Below are 18,567 nucleotides of genomic sequence, written 5' to 3'. Positions count from 1 at the left end.
TATCTCGTGGGTCGCAGGTTCAAATCCCGTACCGTGCGTAATTTTATATATATATACAGGGAGTTTTGGGTGTTCAAACACCCCCCGAAATTAAAGATAAAATGATTTTAAAATAAATATTGTGAATTAAACTTAATGTATATATTTAGAATCTAGACTTTAACCCCCTCCGAAAATATTTCCTATCTACGCACATGAGACCTGCCAATGTTAAAGTTAAGATTTACGTTAATAAATGATTGTCATAAATAATTATTATCTTTCAAGAGGACACTAACACATTCATCGTGTGTTGTTTTCATACTACAAATGTATAGCATATCAAATTTTACGTTCACGTTAATCCATTTACTATATTATCAATTATAAAATTAGAATTAATTTACATATTATAAAATGCAAATTTAAAACAGCTCAGAAACTTTTATTGATATTCCGTAATTAATAACCTTAATATTTTATATTAGATCAACTCGCTTTAATTTCGTAAAAAGCGGAGTGCTAATGGATAATTACGAATGTAAAATTTGATATTATGTAAGTTTATATTAGAGAAAAAACACGTACGGGTGTGGTGTCCGTTTAAAATGAAAATCGAATGTTGAGTACCTACCTAATATATGATTCGTATAAGCCAATAGATGATTTACAGGTTTTTCCATAATAACACAATTTTATTTTTTAATAAATGTATTGGTATTATGAAAATAATCTAACGATTGTTGTAAAAAATAATAATAAATAATAATAATAGGTAAATGTAGACAAATACGTATGTACCTTAATATAATTATTCTACTATATACTGTATAGTAGAAATCAAGTAGGTAATAATAAATTGTGATATATGTGTTAAATTTAAATTCAATGATATATCATTGTATGTGAAAAATGATTCTAATAGGAGACTATCTCATATCTATCAGCCTATACATTATAATTAAATTAAATATATTTCATGTTTTTTTTTAATATTACTATAATAAGTAGAGTAATAAATTTATTTTACTATAGGCGCCTAGTATAATAGTAGTGTATTACAATGAGTTGAATTAATTTTTGTAGAAAACATTGCATTTGAAAATAAAATTGTGTGTAAAAATGTAATAATATAATATATTAATATGTAAATATTCTATATTATTATAATAGGTAAAAGTAATAAATAATAATACTATCTAATAGTCATTATAAGTAGGTAATGTTTTTGAACTATAAAAAAGTAATGAGTATCTTTATAGTTTATTCATATGTTAAATACTTAAATGTATAATTTTATCCAAATATGAACTTAAAATGTTTATAAAAATAATTACCTTTATACTTTTTTAGATTTTTTGGTGTCATTATAAACTACTATTATAAGAAATGTCGTATTAAAATGTCATACCTTAGGTATAACATAAAAAAATATTGTATGAATTTCTAACTACAATGTAATTTGCTAATTTTCCTAAATTTTATTGTAAGTAGAAAATATAGTAATATAAACATTTAATGAAATGTTTAATTATCTACGGTTATTCTCTTTCAAGCGACATTAAAAAAATAAAATCAATGTAAAAAACAATGTTTTTTGTTTTTTTCCAATTGTAATAAAAAAGCTGAATTTTTTACCTCGGATCTCCGCTGAAGTACCAAATTTTCTACCAAAAACCTAACCTAACCATCAGTTGACAGAAAAAAAAAATTAAAAATATAAAACACGTATCAATAATATTAATGTAAAATCAATACATTTATCGCTCCTCTTAGAATCTAAAATTGTATCTGTAATATGATATAAAAAAAAAGTTTATTAGTTAGTATAGTACACAACAATTATTAAGCCAATAAAACTTATTAACTAGTTTTAGACATTATTATTCGTAAATGCTGATAATGCCAGATAGAGTACGTTTTTTGATGGCCCTTATTGAGTGTGTTATAGTGTGTAGTGTTTTTAAAAAGAAATATGATATAAAAAATAACAGTAATGTTATGTTTGGACGGACGCAAGGGGCGCGTCACTATCCCATCATGCTCAATGACACACTAACTCAGATTAATAATACAATTTTTAATTAACAAATTCACTAGGATGTAACGATTACAGTTTTATACATTATTCTTAATAAGGACAAGTACAAAAAAATGTATGTATTAATAATACGTGTTATGTGTATAGTGTATATAAATATGTTTTAAATTTTAATAGACCATGTCGTTTTAATATTTGTCAATGATTATTGCGGAGAATCCAAATTCACGCGGGACGTATTTTAATCGGTAAATCGTCTCTGAGTCGCTTACAAATAATAAAATAATATTATATATTGTATTATACACTATATTATATATTATGAATTTACGAATTTCTCTCTGAATCCGTTTTTCGATAAGTAATGTGATGCCAATCTATGCACCCCGAAATATACAACCCTCTCACAGTCTCACCTCTGGCACTTATGTAACAATCAAAATAATACAATACATGTTATGTATATAAAAATATTGTGAGACCCGGACAAATGCTATATTGATTGACGACGGCCACCCCCATCCCACATCGCTTGCCGGCTGCCGCACAAACACCCTCCTAATCTATTGTGCGATCAGTCGACCCTCCTCAGTTATACCCTTCACTTACCCGACTCTAAAAAGTAAACAATCAACTCTGAATTCAATTACTACCAATCTTTTTTTTCCACTGTTTGTATAGAAGACAAGTGTATCATCAACAAACATACTTATTATTATATATATAGTTTCAGTACTTTTGAGTTATTTTCCTCTGTCTAACCGTCTAAGGACAACTGAGAAACAGAAAACAGTAAAACTGTCAAACTATGACATTATACAACGGCGTTTACGATCGATTTCTTTATTTTATTGCCTCTCGAGCACGTACCGAACGGGTAAGTGCGGCACAAACTGCGCGGTAGATTTCCACCGTTGTCGCCGCTCGGCTTTTGTCTTTAATTTGTAGCGTCTCTTGAGTTCATTATTGAGTAAGCGCATTTGTTACAAAATAGTTTTTATCTTCAATCAATATTTTATTAGTACTGCATGTATTTACCAACTATAACCAGACGCGACGTTCCCCGTGCATTAGTTTGGGTTTTGGAATTTTCACAAGCCGTGTGTTAGTATTTAATTTTTAATATAAATCCCTGATATACCTATATATTGTCCTATTAACTTATTTCATGTGAGTGTATATTTTATAAACTATGATATTAAATGTGATGAATAAAAAATTTGAGTAAAACACAAATCATTTTTATGATGGATATATTATATTTTTTTATGTACAAAAAAATAAAAATTCAAATATTTTTTAATCTTAGTATTAACATGAATACTTTCTTTTTTAATTTCAGTGTTATAATCGCATGAATTAAAACACACCACAGTAATCACACTATTTTTGGTCATAAGCCTTCTTGATTTTTATTTACATGTTTACACGTCTTAGAAAAGATACTGAGTCAGCTGATCAGAGCACTGTATCCCTGTAGTATGAAAAATGATGTCGTAGATCTTACAATTAATAATAATGTAAAATATTTACTATCGGATCAAATTGTGAATCGAAATCTTTCTCGAATCAATTAAATCGCGCGCACAACATTTCATAAAAATCTGTACAACCGTTTAGGAGTTAGGATACAGAATAAATATATGACATAAAATTATATATCTTGATAGAGCATCAAAAGCTTTTTAGAAAAGCTATTATTTCATTAATATATTACTGTTTTTGTACATTAATGACTTTTTCTATTTTTTTTTTTTTGTTACCTATTAAGTTTTAATAAGGAAAAAAAATTGTTTACCTAATAATATGATAATGTCATATTTTTTTTTACTTGACAAGAAAGCTATACATCTATAGCATCTCAAATTGTTGATACTTTTCTGTTATATTGACCACTATAAGTATTGTAATAATTATCAGTTCGACGCCATTTCGTTATTTTAAATTTTTAGATTCTGAACGAAGTGATGAATGTATTGATTATACAATGGTGTGTGTTTTTTTTTTTTTTTTTTTTTGTTTTTGTGTCTGTGTACAGCATAACTAGTCGAAATAATGCTCCAATTTCAAACAATGGAGGTGGTTTCCGATGCAAAAGTGAATATCCTTGGTGCATTATAGAGGTAAAAAGTTAACATTTTCCAACAGTTTTCAAAAAAATCGAGAAAAACAAAAAAAAAAATGACGGAAAAACGGCAATTTTTACGCAAAACCAGTTTTCGACCAAATCGATTTTTTTATGGTTGTAATTCAAAAACTAATCACTGAAAATACTTGAAATTTTCACCAAATGTTAATGTCAGTGGTATCTGTATATAGTTAAATTTTCAAAAAATTTTGACTTTTTTTGAGTTATTTATAGACCACTGAAATTTTCGATTTTTTTGAGAAATTTTTTTTAAAGTGTCGATAAAAAATTTTTGGATGACCAAAAAGTTTTGAAAATTTAATACAAGGTTCCTTATGAGTTGTTTTTATTGTAGCTAAAAAAATTTAAAAATCGTTAGTCACAATTTTTTTTTATAAGAGTTTATAATTCAAATTTTTACGAAATCTGTCGAAAACGCGAAAATTTGCAAGTAATTTTGAAGTTGAAAAATCATAAAATTTTTTTCTTTTATAACTTAGTTTTGAAAATTTGGTACAAGGTTCTCCATACATTTTTCTTCAAATATCTGTAAAAAAACTCTACCGGATTCAAACAAAAAATTTTTATGAGTGTTTGAAATTTAAATTTTTACAAAACCTCGTTAAATAACGGTTTAGCCTCAAACGATTTTTGATATTTGTTATAATTCAAAAAGTATAAGTCGTAGATACTTGAAAATTTTACCAGTTATTTAGATTGGCATTTTATTTACTTGATTTAATTTTCAAAATATTTTGAGTTTTTTTGAGCTATTTATAGACAACTGAAATTTTCAATTTTTCTGAAAAATTTTTTTTTTTGAAGGGTCGATAAAAATTTTTTGGCCCTATAAAAATACTTGAAAATTTTATACAAAGTTCCTCATATGTTATTCTTATAGTGATTAAAAAATTATAAGAATACATAGGCACAATTTTTTTTTATTAGTATTTGAAGTTCAAATTTTGACGAAAATTCGTCAAAATTATGAATATTTGCAAATTATTTTGTAGGTATAATTCATAAAAATGTTTGTATAGGTAGCTAAGAGTAGAAAATTTAATACGAGATTTTTCATAAGTTTAGCTTACAACAATTATAAAAGAACTTAAATTTTGGTGTATTCAGGCCATAAACATAAACCACCTTTTTCACCAACCACTGGAAATTATATCCTAGGCTGACAAATCATCTTCGTTCAGAATCGTTTTTCGTATACAATGATACCTATCATTGCATTCAAATTTAACCTACCCTAGTCCGAGGTCAACCCCACCCCCTAATGTACAGCAGAACGGTACCCACTTGCCCGCTTTTTTTAAGATTAGAATATACTGATTATATTTTATAATTGTACAAAATAATATTGTTGAAGTATACAATCGTTAGTGGTTAGTCAATAAACAAATAAATATAAATTAAAAGATAAATTACCTCTAGCAAAGATGTAAATATATACAACCATATATATGTATGTTCCATATAATATCAGACTATGATAGATAATTATAATTATTATATTTTCCTACCAATTTAATCGTTTATTATATCATTTTTTAGTTGATAATAAACTATATTAATCTCACTGTTAAAAGTTTTAAATTTTTATTCCTTACTAATCATATATTTTTAATAAATAATTTTTAAAAACAAAAATAATAATAATAAATAATTATAATATTTCTTATAATATTTGGTTTTTGTGAACTACTTTACTTTACATTTGTAGTATAATGTAACGAGGTCGGAGTAACCTTGTTACAATATTAGTTATCCTGCAGGGAAGGTTTTCTATTCCTTATATGGATAAGTTTTCCGTAGCTGAGATTAGAGCACTGGTATGAGATGTTTATCAGTAATAAGACACGTTTGGTTTATATATCTAATAATTATATATTTAAAAATAAATATACTTTACAGTTTGGTAGATGGCTGTTAATAATAGTCAACTGTATTTCTTGGTTTGCTCACATTGATGGTTAATATCGAACTAATGCCGTGTATCATTTTAATATACTAAGTAATAATTCGGACGTGTAGAATGTGTTGAAAGTGTATATTATTTTATGTTAATTAATCATAATAAAGTGAGTTTAATTTGTAATTTAATATTTATTTATAAATGCTTAAGTTTTCTGACAATAAAGAGTTCATCAAAAAAGAGTGTGAGTGATATTTTTGTAGATCATTACAATTCTAAAAAATGTAAAACAGATAGTGAGATTTATAAAAACAGTTGTATAAAAACTTTGAAACTTCATTTTCTTGTGTAAATACCCAGAGAAAATATTCATAATACCTGAGGTTAGGTTTTAAGTAAACGAGTGTTAATTTTTTAATATACGATTATGATTTGACCTTATATTGCTCAATAATTTTAAACTATTTATTTATTTATAATACTTAATGAAATATATTTTTAAATAGGTACCTATCTACTTCGGTATTTATAACATGTTTTATATTTTTAATAACTCGTTAAAATGTTAATTATTTATTGAATTTTTAAAGTTGAGTATAAATGTAAATTTTAATAATTAGACATTTATAATTAAAAACCTTATCCAGGATAGACAATTAACTTTGATTTTAATTTAAAAATAAGAATATAAGATATAAACAAAGGATATAAATACCTATGTTAGTTATACAATATTTAATAAGTTTATGAATTTATCAAAAAGATTTTACTTGTACTAAACTTAAGTTGGTTTATTACTTAAGAATAATGAGTGTATGTATACTGTAAGCAAATACATACTTGTTATAATATATTATTATATTATTCTATTATGGGATAATATGTAATGAAAAGTAAAATAATTAAGTTTATAAATAAGTACCTCCTACCTATACAAATGTAATCTTTTGGCAAAAATATCATAATAATAAACTACAACAATAATAATGAAAAATGTATTGACTTTGAAACCAGAATAATAATCTATGTAGACATATTATATAGGTATAATACAATACTCGTCACTTACTTATACAGGTACCTACATGGCTACATCGTACATCGATCAGTGTATTAAGAGAACGCCACACTTGCGTGTGTTTGCTCCGTCTCACAAGCGCGTAATATAGCAAATTTAAGCTCAGCAGTCACGTTTACGTACTGTGAAATTTGATGGTAAGAACATTATCCGTGTTCGTATATGTGGTTTTTTTTTACTATTATTCAGTTTCTAAGTGAGTTATGGACATTTATGGTAATTTTTAATTTACACTATTATTTTTATAATGTGAGATTAATACTTTAGCTATTTGATAACAAATATATAATAATTAGTACCTAAAACTCTATAAGTACCTATAGAATAAAATATCTACCTTGTAAACTGAATCTTTAATCGATCTACATTGTCTGTAAATAACATTAATTTAAAATGTTATTTAATTAATAGATAACCACGGCTGAGTAAGCGAATTTTTTAGTGGCATTTTATATTATAATAATTAATGGACAACATTATAATCATTAACTCATTACCTACTATAAAACGAGGTGATAAGGTACTCAGGCGTCAAGCGTATCAGGCATTATCTATTTTTAAACAATTTTTTTTTTTTAACGAATGTTATAATAATTGCATAAAATGTTCTGTTTCAAAAAAATTTGATACGTTTAAAGGTTTTGTTTAACTATAATTATATAGGCAATAATATAATAGATAATATATCATATTGTTTCTTGTTTTTTCGAAATAAATAATTCATTTTTAGGTATCCAATGTTCAATAGTATATAGGTACGAGTAAGTAATATTGTGATAAACATATCACATATGACTTGTGAGATTAATTATTTATACATATAAATTATGTGCTATTAATTGTAATAAGACCTTTTTTTGCATTTTCAAAACATAAGTTCCGGCTAAGTGCATCTTTGCACAAAATTTTCCAATTATTTTGTACATCTCTGAAATTGTTTAATTGATAATTGGGTACCTGTAAAATAAATAAAGATTTAAGTTATTAAATATTCTAATTCTAAAAGATATTTGTAATATTGTTTTACAGTTATTTTATGCCGCATCATGAAATGGAATCGATTATGTATTTCGTGAAATGTGGAATCAGCACGAAATACCGTTTTTTTGATTTTTATAATAGCTTTTTCTACAATATCGAGGCCTTGGCAATTTCGAAAATGATTATTTAACTGTTCTTCTAATGTCTGTAAAATAACAAATTAATAACTAATTTGTCTTAAATAAAAAAAAATTATCTATTGTATACTTGATTTAAATAAATTGGTTGTGATATCTACATCAAATGATATTAAATTCTATTAATATTAATTATATTATATTATATTATTTTTATTTATCATAAATGTTTGAATATTACATGATATGATGAGTGATGACATATGTATTATATGAACTACGAAACCAGGCACGTATACAAGGGGGGTTTTGGAGGTTCAATCCCTCCCCTCCCCCCGAAAATTAATAGTTGTGTAGTTTATTTATATCATATATATATATATATATATTCATCGATAAATATTGATTATTGTACATTTTTTTATGAACCTCTCCCCGAAATTTTTTTTTGTGCACGTGCCTGTACGAAACCACACGCATCAAACCAATATTAATTAGTTAAAGAATTTTTTATATTTTATTGAATGTTTTTAAGATAAGCATCTAAACAATATTAAAGAAACAAACATTTTCAAATCATCTCATTTTTATCGTTTATTTATTTTTCTTCGAGTTATCGAGTTAAATATAAATCCTTGGTTAAAATCGGTATAATAAAGTTCTACAACTGTAAAAATTTCAATATATTTAATCTAGGTTAATGTATTTTTGTCGTGTAATATATAAGTTAAAATAAAATATACTTCTAAATTAATTAATGACATACAGTAATTAATATAAATTTATTCTTTAATTTAGTGATCCTAAAATTGAGAGCACCGCTCTTTTACCTTCTCCTTAGCACGCGGCTTTGTGTGTACTTACTACCTTTGAATTATATAATTAGCGATATCGTCCTCAATCACTTACCACCAACTTTTGTGAAAACTTTGTCATAATATCGTCGCATTCAAGTATCAATTGATTCGCGTAAACCGAATGCCAAAAATCACACCGTTCCCGTAGCACTGCTATAAATTCAGAAATGTCGATTCGAACACAACCATAATCGATGTACAACTCGCATTCAACACGAGTCGATAGTGTGGAAAAATATTTTAATTTCTCTCCGTAATCGGCCAGTGTAGGATTTGTCTCAGTGAATTGATCAATTATCATTTTAATTCGTTTTTCGTTCATGAAACCAAATCCTGCAAACCTGGGACATATTTAGATTTACTGGTAATTTCATAAATGTTCTACCAGTTAAAATTAATTGATTATTGTACATATATTTGTACATTGAACCTTGTACCTACATTCCCAGCTTTTTAACGCTACACATAAAAAATTAAACTGCCCTAACCTAACCTATGAAACTTGAGGTTTCATTTTTTTTATCAATGGATAAACTAATGATATAATATCATATAGATATATGACCTAGAAAATAAAAATGGTGTTCTTAAGTTGTAAATATGTCATAAGTGATATTACATCTAAATTTGATTATTAGGATTTGCTCAGAACTACATTTTTTTTATCAATAAATAAATAATAATTATTAATTATAATTTATAATAAATAATAAATAAAAATATTTTAAGTAATGCAAAAGTAATGCTTTGCTTCTAGGGAACTAATTAATACCTAGATCAAATATATTTTCAGATAGTTTTACATAGATACCCTTTCTTTTTTAGTTTAGACACATGATATAATGGTATTTTACTCATAGAATTTTTACAAAATTATAAATTTAATATTTGTTTTAATTGATGTAAAAAAAAAAAAAAACTATTAAAAAATTTCTTATAAATAATTATTTATCTGATACAGTGATATACCTATGATAATTACGTTTAATTTGTAGATTATTTGTATAAGGTAATAATTAATTACAGTTGTAGGTAAATTTACAACGTATTGTAATCATGAGCGACTAAAAACGAGAAAAAAAAATTTATAAACAAAAATATTTTTATTTACCTATGGTTTATTGAGTTAATCAATGAGTTCATAAAATGAAGATTAGTAAAAAAAAAATCGTTTACAATGTTAAATGTATTTTGTTAATTCCATTGAAAGGTTGAGAATTTTCGATTTTTCTTAAGCTTAATTCTTAAATGTTTTTATTATAATAAGAATTTGAGAGTAGTGTACATTTAAGAAAAAAAATAACAATAAAATAATATACAATTTATAATATATATTATAAATAATTAATCCTCAGACATGTTCCCTTTAGAAAATGTTGGAAAATTCTTTACTGTGATTAGAATCTATTTATTTATTTAGATAAAATTTAAAAATTAAATTTAGTTTATGAAAATCTATAATTTATTTATGAAAAATCGGTTTATTTATTGTGGCAAATCAGATAATCAGCTATAAACAACAACACGCTTTTTCGTTTTTATTCTATGGATAATGATTATAAATTCTTAAAATATTGTGTATTGTCACAGATACGATATGTAATATGTATATGTGTGTATAGGTACATCACCATCATATTTTATTTATGATCACATATGTATATGCAATTATATATATATAATATATAATAATAATATATATACATATAGGCATATAGCCATTCCTATATTTTATTAATGGATTGATAAATTAAAAATTTTGTCCACCCCCCTTGAGAATTTTCCTATGGACTTCCTTGCACACACACACACACAACACACACACACACACACACACACACACACACACACACACACATACATACGCACGCAAATTATTATAATATAATACGAAACAATACTTTAATACAGCTATTTTCAACCGATTGATAAGTATTCCAATAGTTCTATAACATTCATTTTTTATATCGTATACATCCTCGCATTTCGCCACGTGAGTGTAATACGTATAAGGTAGATGCGATTCATCAGTCCCCATACTATTGACGAACGGACACAAAACATTAGTGGTTCTCAGCCATCTGGGTACGGATTTCAATCGGTTAAACATATCGTTCATGGCCTTGGTTAACGTGGCATATATGGTGTTGATATTAGGAACGAGAGTAAATTTATCATCGATCAACTGTGCGTAAATTACGAAGGCCACGCGATCACCGTCTAATATATTTTTGTACGCTTTACAATTGTTTTTGACCATTCTAAAAATTAGGCATGTTGAGTTGGAACATGAGGACCTATAACCACTTCAAGCGCATTTCTATTTTCATACTCACGCAATAAACGCATCATATAACGCGTTTTCATATTTTTCGTATAATAAACGCATGTGATTATGGCCATCAATTTCTAAATCGTAACAAGTTTTTTCAATCAAATTTAGTGCTTTAGCTATGTAGTTCATCGAGCGTGTTATAACCGACATGTTTTTATCTCCTTGTGTTATGAACCGATCGAACAATATCTATGGTTATTAAAATTGGGGCAATGGTTATTCATATCGTACATTTATGAAATATTATAGCTGTTTAAATACGAACGAATATATCTTCAACGTCACCATTTGGATCTATAGTAAAGAACTTCAGGTTTTCAATTAATTCGAGTTTCTCGGATATGATCGTTTGAAACTAAATAATACAATACTTATGAAATATTAAGTATTAAATTTAAAATTTTTAAAAATCATATTTACTAATTCAATTTCTTTATAAATTGTGTTAAATACATTTAGAGACCGCAAACAGTGTTTCATCAATTTCGGTAGCTGAAATGATAGATAAGTATATCTTTTTTCAAAACCGGGACGCATAACTAGTTTTACTTTAGAAAAGTGACGCTCCATTGCCAAAGCCTAAATTTATTGTAAACAAAAAATATACACATAAAAATTAGAGTTTTGAAAATTTAATATAAATAAATGATAAATATTAAAAATAAGTAATAATTTTAAAAAAGCAATATTTTGTACACAGAACGGTTCATTAGATACCAAATAGCCATACTAACAATTGGAGCATCCATTCTGCCCACTATTTCGTTGAAAACTTCCAATAACGAATCAAGTGTTTTTATATTAAGTATTAACTGATGTTGTTTTTCTATTAAGTTCATAATAATAATTGGCAAATCATGACCTAGGAGATGCAGATGTAGTGCTGTGTCTATGAAAAAAAATAATTCTCTCTGAAATTCAAATACAAATTGTTTAGTTTGGTTATGGCTTAGACGAGTTTTAATTTGCATACGTCGAACGTGGACACGAGTTCATTACCACAAAAAGTCCATAAAGCGCATTCCACTAAACGCCCTTCAATTTTAAGGGCGTCACGCAACCATGTATCAACTACGTTACTTTCATATTTTAAGATTTTTTTGCAAAACTTTTTATACACTAATAATGTCTAATAATAAAAAATATGAGTTAAATAATTTTTATAATTTTAATAAAGACATACTTTGGTTTTCTGATTAGGAGGAAATTTTGTTGTTGATTCAACGATGCGAGCGGTTTTTTTCGCCCTTAGAAAAAGATCTTGTACTAAAATAATTTTACCTACCACCGGAGGTACGCCAAAAAATAATTGAGGAGATTCTTTGAACGACTGAAGTTATTTAAACGATATTAATGACTTACACATTTTAATGTCCAATAATATTACTATAATAACTCACCATGAATTGTGTATTATAGTTATTAATTTCTACAACGAACTTTTCTAAAATTATCACGTATTTTGGACGAAGTTTTTTTATAAGTGTGTGTCGAATCATCATGTTCTCGAAAAATTGCAATACTTTAACATCGTTAACTGCACTGTTTGAAACTTTCATCGATTGACTGATTTTATTAAAGACATTAGTTTCAAAATGATGAAGAAATTGATCCATTATTTTTATCCAAATTTCTTCTTTATTACTATCATACACGTTGATTTCCAATTTAAAAAATATACGAGTAATGTATTCTTTAATAAATCTTTGGCTTTCCGAACTATTTTTAAAAATATGACTAACTTCAGGACTCATTAATAACAGTTCTATAATCTGTACACATTAAAAGTAATATTAATCAGGTAATTAAAAACTTTCTATTTTTATTTTATATATATTTAAATTTAGGTATTCAATTTACCTTCATTATTTTGTCTAGATCGCGTACAATTAAACGAACGAAATGTAATCGATGGAAGAGTATGTCCTCGTCAAACTCCCAAGCCCATCGTCTGAAATAAAGGGCGGATATTGCCTCAATATCCTTTTTATATTTAATATATGTCGCTTCCCATTGGTCCAAAATATATAAGCCTCTCTTAACCAATTCCACAGCTTTAGAAGTTTTGTATCTGTATCAATAATGATTTGTACGTGTTTGTAGATATTAATCAAAACTATTACATAATTGCCTACGTAACTATACTAACTACATAAGCATAGGTATTTATTACGCAGTAGAAACCGGTTAGGTTAGGTGCATACAGTACATTTTACAGCGTACCGATTTGAATTATTTAATAATTAAAGTATTTTAATTATGTTTTTTTTTATACAGCTATTAAATTTTACTTTTAATTTTATGATAGGTTGATTTAATTTTTTTTTTAAATGTTTGATTGATCACAATATGATTACCTAGTATTTATATATATAGGTAATAATAATATATATTTATACCATAATATTATATTATTGCTGTTGATCTTTGGGTTAATAATTCATCAACACTTATTATAAATACTGTAAAATAGGTAGTGTGAGTAAGTTAATAAATAATAATATAAAAAGATAATATCTTAACTTTAAAAAAAGTTAAACTTCATTGCGTATAGAAATATTTATAATGCCGCGGCAGTAATGCGAAAGCTATTCCCGCAGCGCCGTCGGTTCAAATAAGAAAAAAAAGTAAAATTCATAATAAACTACAACAAAATATGTCCCCACAAATAATGTTTTTGAGTAATAACAAAATAATTACCTAACATTGTTATTCGTCGTTAAATACGAAATTTCTTACAGATTAGAACTAACAATATCTAGTATGTAAAAAAAATAATTGTTATAATTACGGTTAGGATGTTTACATGTACCTACTACAAAATGAATAAATATGTACTTAAACGAAAAATGAAAACCTTTGCCACACAATAACAGTTTTTATTTATTTACATATTATAATTTATCAATATTACGAATTTTGTACTGAATTTAGAGCTTTAATAACTTTGAAAGTTCGATAGATTTTTCAACATTATTTCATGATATTTCAATTTAATTTGTATAATATCTTTTTTATAATAGTTAATACTTACATATTGATTATTGCATTAATGCAGTGGGTCCGCACATATTAATATATTATGCTTCTCCCAAATTATATAAATTATATAATTACCGGAATATCTCGGGTATATTCAAAGTTACAGAAACTCTATCGGCAACCGAATTTGAAATGGACTCGAGTAGACGTTCCATGTGTTTTTTCCGGCTAAACAAACTTGATGTCAACCACATTAGATTTAAATGGTTGTACAGTGGTATGAAGTTTTCTACAACGATCGTAAACGGTGCATTGATGATTGACTGAAAAATAATTTTTCGTAGATGTGTACAGAGTACAATGGAATTTTAAATGAATATGTATTAGGCATGCGTATAAGTATAATATTAGGTAAGTGTAAGTACATCAATTCCATCGTAAATCAATTCCATAAAATACATGGTGTTTCTAACGGTAGTATCATACATTATTTGAAACTCGTTTTTTAATTCATTAAATATCCTCAACGTATACAAAACAATTTGACTATTGACTATTTGTTCCAAAATATTTATACATTTTAGCACTACTTTGTCGGTCAACAGTTGTTCCAGTATCGCTTTGAAATTATTATAACGTTTTTCCCAAAAATTGTATTCATTGATAGCTGACACGTATTGAATTTTTCCACCCTAAAATAAAATACGAACTCCAACATTTATCTAATATTCGAATTTAAAATAATTTGGAAATACACAAGTAATACAGTTACATGCTTTGTAATTATAATAAAATATGTACCATTACTGATGTTTTGATTTGACTTTATTCAAAAAGTAAAAACAAATTATTGATAGATTCTTACCTTTATATCTTCGATAAGATTAATTTCTTTTTGTAATGATTCCATCCATAAATTGATCAAACTTAATAACTGATCTATTTGCTCCGTATCTAAGTCTTTGACATTTGTATTATTTTCAATGATCAACGATAGTTCATCAGAAACAACTAATTTGCTCGTCAAACTAAATAGTGTTTCGATAATGTAAATTGTAAGTATAATGGTTAATTTTGGGCAATAATGTAAATAGGTACTAAATACACAGTTGTACTAAATGAATACTCTAATTTATTTTTTAAGTTTAGATACAGTATGTAAAATATTTGTAGAATTATATTTTAGGACAGAGTCAAATTGTTTCCAATTTGACACTTGATTTGTGTCACCTAGGAGTTTTTTTTTTAGATTTTAGTTATTCCTAATTTCACACAGATTATAATGAAATAAAATTGCTCACAATATTTTATAAATGTTGATTAATTTCAAATAATTAATTTGATAATTATTATAAATATTGTTATTATTTAGAATACTAAAATATTTAAGTATATTTTATTTATGGAAAAAAACAGATGATTACACTCTACTGTATATTCGAAAATAGGTAATATCTCGTCACCTGTTATATTGAGGTAACTGTAATGAATGTTTGAAATTTTAATTCAATTATAAAACACTGAAACTGTATGAAAAGATATTTTGAGAGTATACGGTGTGTCGATATGTAAGCAGCCTCTATTTCTAAGTATATTTTAATCGTTATAACGTAGTCAATTTATTTATTTTTTATTAATTGTAAAGATTGTTGATTAAGTTTATATATAATTTTTAAAAAAATCATAGCATATTATACCTATTATAAATTATTAAAATATAAGGTATATTTATCATATAATATTGTTATGGACTTATATAAGTCAAAACACTACACATCTTTCATAAATTATGTAAATAGGATTGTGGTATATATAGAATATTTTAAAAATAGTTTTTTTTTATTTAAAAAATATTAATCGGACTAATTGGAGAGATTTGAATTATATCGCCATTACGTATTAGTGAATTATATATAGGTACTATTATTTCATTATTATTTTCTATGCAAATTTATGTATTCAAAATATTTTAAGAGATATAATGCTGTTCCAGAGGCGGATCAAACTATCGTTTATTTTATACATTTTCATTTTGTGGCTCATCTAAAAGGTTTTGTACTCTACTACTCTGTTACAGTAAGATACGCGTAAAATTTATATAAACGTTATTAACCAAACATTATCGTTAATAGATATAATAAATATTTTGCTACGTTTATAACGTTAATTACTGAGGATTTATGTCAATTCTAAATAATTTAAGTTAATTGTGTTAATTTTACTTAAAGTTTTGTGTTATAATCTGTTTTTAAATGTAAATTCGTTAACAGAGGTTTCACTACACTATAGTATCTTTACCTTTCAACTGAGGACGATGACTCCTCGAAACGAATCATGTCGATAATGGTTTTTATTAATTTTACTAATTAGAATGTTTTGATAAATATAATTTGATTTTCAATACATGCACCAATATAAGTATATGTTAAAAACAAATATTGAAAGGTACACTAACTAGATGTAAGGAACCTACAATTATTCTGTTTTTATTTTATTTATACGTCTTTATGTTGTTTAATAATCAATATATAAACAGACACATGGTGATCTATTAAACCAGCAACACCGCCACCAATATTTATCACTACACTAGTCAAATATTAAAATTTCTATAAATAAATCATAAGCTAAATCAATATCATATGCAAGACAACAACCAAAAACTAAAAATGTACACTAAAATATTCTCAATCTTTCCGTCGTGTACCTACCTAATTAAATTACTAAACGATAATTCTGTTGAATATTTTCCATACCATGCGAAAGAAGATAAATCATTTCGAGTAGGTAGTATTAAAAAACCTTCACTATACTTAACTATATAAATTCAAAAACAAATCCATTATTACATTAATAAATATTATTATTATAAATTTAATACATATTACTTAGATACCGAAAAACGTAGAACAAGGAATCAGTGCAAACATTCAGGCACACCAATGACAATGTAAAACTTAACGAATTGAACAGTATCTATAATATAAAAAAAGTTATCCAAAACGACAAAAATCAATCCTACAATACTTATGTTGAATCAAACTTTGTTTTTTTTTACTCAACTTTTTTTTAGAGGGAGAAGTATTAATATCTTACCTTATTTATGGGCAATACTTATGGTCTCAAAAAGGTTGAGAACTAATGGGTAATACCTATAAGATACATCAACTAAAGATTTATTATAATATACCAGCTCCATAAAATATCATATCATTTTTTAAACAATTCACAGTAACCTCAAAAGCCATTCTCAAAAATTAATAATAACTCAAAATTTAGTAAAATCAGTAAAAAGCAGGTGGAACTCTAAATACTATAATAATTATATTTATGAGTCAAAACAAGGTACCTAATGTTATAAGAATTTTTTTCTCATATAATTATATATATAGATTACCTATCTGTTATTCAAATAACATGTTATAGAAAAAAATAATGATGAATACTTTTAAATTTATAATCCAAGGTTGCTATAACAAAGATATGAATACTTAAGTATTCTTTATTGAATTATATGCCTGTAACTATAATATTCATTAATAGATTATTTCACTTATATTTTAAAATTTTTATTTTTTAATATTAATTATTGGTACATTTTACAACTTTGGGAACTTATGTATATAATTATTGTAATATTTAGTAAATTCGGTAATTGAATTTTAAAAATAATAAAAAAAAAGTTTGTAAGAAAATAATTAAATTTCAATTTTAATGGTTAAACATAAGAATTTAATAAAAAATAAAAATCAAGATAAAACTTTAAAAAAACCATATAATGTGTACTTCACTTTTGAAATGTTCAATTTATAAACTATAGTTATGCTATGAATTAAAATAAATATGATACAACTTTTTTAAGGAAACTTTTTTAAGAATAATTGTTATCAAGTTACAGTTCACACCTCACTCGACTGAAAAAAAAGTTGTTTTACAATAATTATTATTTTTTTTGAAGAATCGATAAACAAATTTTGTATGGCCATAAAAACTTGAAAATTTAATACAAGGTTCCTTATGAGTTGTTTTTATTGTAGTTAAAAAAAAAATAAAAATCGTTGGTTACAATTTTTTTTATGAGCGTTTATAGATCAATTTTTTACGAAATATGTCAAAATCGCGAAAATT

The 18,567-nt window shown here is 25.6% G+C and overlaps 1 protein-coding gene across 1 annotated transcript; it reads right to left on the bottom strand.

Moving 5' to 3' along the window:
* Window positions 1–7,766: 7,766 nt before the first annotated feature.
* On the bottom strand, window positions 7,767–16,934 carry LOC114128753 (dynein axonemal heavy chain 10-like). The gene is made up of 17 exons (XM_050207916.1): window positions 16,838–16,934; window positions 16,738–16,800; window positions 15,305–15,467; window positions 14,865–15,131; window positions 14,575–14,762; window positions 13,318–13,528; window positions 12,858–13,229; window positions 12,641–12,787; window positions 12,431–12,586; window positions 12,192–12,368; window positions 11,878–12,036; window positions 11,723–11,812; window positions 11,459–11,646; window positions 11,024–11,383; window positions 9,175–9,463; window positions 8,175–8,333; window positions 7,767–8,104 (listed from the first exon to the last, which is right to left on the bottom strand). Exons 2-17 carry the CDS (start codon window positions 16,773–16,775, stop codon window positions 7,973–7,975), a joined length of 3,096 nt encoding a protein of 1,031 aa, XP_050063873.1. The 5' UTR covers window positions 16,776–16,800; window positions 16,838–16,934; the 3' UTR covers window positions 7,767–7,972.
* Between the last annotated feature and the right edge of the window lie 1,633 nt (window positions 16,935–18,567).

The sequence above is a fragment of the Aphis gossypii genome, chromosome X (assembly GCF_020184175.1).
Source record: "Aphis gossypii isolate Hap1 chromosome X, ASM2018417v2, whole genome shotgun sequence".
Taxonomy (NCBI): Eukaryota; Metazoa; Arthropoda; class Insecta; order Hemiptera; family Aphididae; genus Aphis; species Aphis gossypii.
The sequence above is the reverse complement of the archived record's forward strand: the minus strand, read 5'-3'. Positions and strand labels throughout refer to the sequence as shown.

Bases quoted from the DNA above. Each gene is read 5' to 3' on its own strand.
- LOC114128753 (XM_050207916.1), bottom strand. From the start codon at position 16,775: ATGATTCGTTTCGAGGAGTCATCGTCCTCAGTTGAAAG. The intron at 12,369-12,430 runs GTATGCAAATTA...TTTGAATTTCAG, and splicing joins AACTCGTGTCCACGTTCGAC to AGAGAATTATTTTTTTTCAT. The intron at 8,105-8,174 runs GTAAAACAATAT...TTTATTTTACAG, and splicing joins TGATGCGGCATAAAATAACT to GTACCCAATTATCAATTAAA.